We start from the raw sequence: 2,587 nt of genomic DNA on the forward strand, positions 1-2,587 counted from the left end.
CTCAAATGAAGGATCAATATTTTTAATAGAACTTCTAATATTGGATACCATAAATTTGTATTTTGATTTGTGGATGTTCTAAGACAGTGAAACAAATACTGCTAGGTAGGAATGTAAAACATTCAATCTGAAGTCATTCTAACATTGTTTTGTTTTTTCCCTAAACTCCATGTTTCTAGATTTTGATATTTTATTCTAGGGTTTCTTGTTAACTAAAGATGACTTGCTTCATGGACAGACCATTTTAGTAGGCTACTTTCTAGGGTTTTTCTTCCTAAGAATTTTTTTTTAGGTGCATGCGTCTCCAATAATATAAAGACTGTCCATAAACCCAATTAAAGGGTAATCAAACCCCAAATCCTCAATAAATTGGGCTTTTAAAGTGCTGTCTGTTGGCCAAATTTTTGACAAATTCAAATGAACTTGTTTAATTCTATAGTCAAAAACCGCCCACTACAGGTTGAATCCAGGTATTACAGTTGAATTTTATGATTGGTCAAACCATTTAAATCCCACATCTGTACAAATCTCACATTTTCTTCTCATTTGTCTCAAATATTTTCTGCTCTTTTAGCACCTTTAAGGCTGGGGAGGGTTGAACTCTTTCACTCCAGCAGCTCAGAAAATAGAAGTATTGACGGTGGTTTAACGAACTCTAATAAAAAGCTGATGAACACAAACAAGCAGGTGTTCTTCCAAAAAATGGTTTTATTGAACAAAAGTATCTGAATTCTCATCACGTTGTCGGTGATACAGTACCATGGTCGGATCTTAATGATTCATATATGCACCTCTTCTTACTTTGATATTTACATACAGTGGAGACAAGAATTAAATAACAATGCTCAATAACATTCAAATGGATCATATAAAAGCTGAGAACCCCCATGATCAACACTTGCACTGGTAAACAAACGCACATGGAGAATTAAAAGAAACCGGATTACAGGGGATTATGGTGAAAAAGAGCAGATTTCTCCCCTAAACCACTTCAGCTGCTGCTCCTGCGCTTCTTTAAGGTTTCACTATGACCTTATGTTAAATCCAGGCAGCAACAGTTACAGCTGCTCCTTTGTGTAAACACCTTTAACAGTTCTGAAAGGAGCTGGTGTGGTTTAACAGTTAATCTAGTTAATCTACCAAATAATCTGGGTTTATACATTTTAATCTTAAGGCTGGTGCTTCCTAATAGTGTTTAAATGGGTCTCATTTACTCCATAATCTTTCTTTTCTATACAATTCTCTGGAAATATCAACTCTGCCAAACACTACGATAGAGCAGCCTTTGATGACAGAAACGGACGAGGTTTAGTAACTCCTAAAATCTGGATTATTGTTCTTCCTGGTGTAGCTACAGGCACATGCTGCAGAGGGAGTCTCAGGATAAAGCGGGAGCACAGCAGGAATGAAGGTGTAGTGACCCCGAGTCGGCGGCGGCGACGCCTCCAGAGTGGCACGTTTGGTTACACCCATCGACATTCAGACTCTACAGGAACTTGACGGTCTCCTCTATTGCAATGATGCCCCGCCCCCTTCTAGCTTAAATTAAAAAAGTGTTACGACCAGCTGAGGCTGAAAGAAATAAAGGAATTGCAGAAATCAAAGGAATGGTGAGAGAAAAAAAGAGGATTAAAAAGGCAAAAGAGTGATTCTGGTCACTTTGTGAAAACCCGCTGGAAAGAAAATATATATAAAATAAAACAAAAGCAGTCTTAAAGTAAAGGAGAAAACCAGCCAGCAGGGGGGGGGGGGTCAACACCAGAGTCCGGTCCTGCAGAGTTTCCCTCTGAGCCGTAAAGATCTCCTGCGTGTTTTAAGAGCGACGGTGCGACTGACAATGTCCCTGCTTGTAAATAGACATGAAGAATGACATCAGAGGAAGCCCCCCCCCCTCAACAAGGCCTCACACGTTCTGTTAGCAGCAGATATGCTCACTGGAAACACATCCAGGGTCGAGAGGCTCGTTTGAGCCGTCTGCAGGTTTGGCGTGGTCACCGCGGCTTAATACCAAGTAAGACAGGTGATGGAAAGGGGGCGGGGCAATGAGAGTGTTGAGAATCACAGCAGCGCTTTGACCAGATACAACTTCTCTCCGTGATCGCTGGTGAAGATGGGGGCTTTCTTGTAGTGCTCCACAAGTTCATCCATGGAGGTGAACCTGCGCTGGCCGATGCAGTACACTCCGTCTGAGAACTGCACCTTAAAGTGCTTGTTCTTCCCCACCGCCTTCAGGGACACCGAGAAATCACTGGGCTGCAAGACAAAGAAGACGGAGTGGATCAGACTCTCCAGCAGATGGCAGCAGATTCTCCTTTTGGCTTCATGCTTTTGTCTCTTTTTTTAAGGAGACAGTTCCACACAAAACCTCCTTTTACTCTGCTCCTAAATGAGTGGTGCTCCACATTATTGATCAGATGTTACAGAGAGATGAAACGGGAGGTTTGAGGAGCTGCTTTGGTCTCCACACTCAGGATTCTTAAGTGGACAATAATTGTGTTGGTTTTGTAAAGATGAAATATTATTTTGTTAAACCTTTTTTAGGCATAAAAGACCATTATTTTCTGTCTGAACCTTTTATTCTTCCAAA

At 41.1% G+C, this 2,587-nt stretch overlaps 1 protein-coding gene across 2 annotated transcripts in view; it reads right to left on the reverse strand.

Moving 5' to 3' along the window:
• Nucleotides 1-688: 688 nt before the first annotated feature.
• The window catches only part of nck2a (NCK adaptor protein 2a), a 46,679-nt gene continuing 44,780 nt past the window's right edge, over nucleotides 689-2,587 (reverse strand). For both annotated transcript variants that reach the window (XM_024287114.2, XM_036209643.1), the window contains one exon: nucleotides 689-2,253. In XM_024287114.2, coding sequence (XP_024142882.1) covers nucleotides 2,059-2,253 — 195 coding nt within the window. In that variant the 3' untranslated portion in view covers nucleotides 689-2,058. The remainder of the gene's footprint in view (nucleotides 2,254-2,587) is intronic.

The sequence above is a fragment of the Oryzias melastigma genome, linkage group LG21 (assembly GCF_002922805.2).
Source record: "Oryzias melastigma strain HK-1 linkage group LG21, ASM292280v2, whole genome shotgun sequence".
Taxonomy (NCBI): Eukaryota; Metazoa; Chordata; class Actinopteri; order Beloniformes; family Adrianichthyidae; genus Oryzias; species Oryzias melastigma.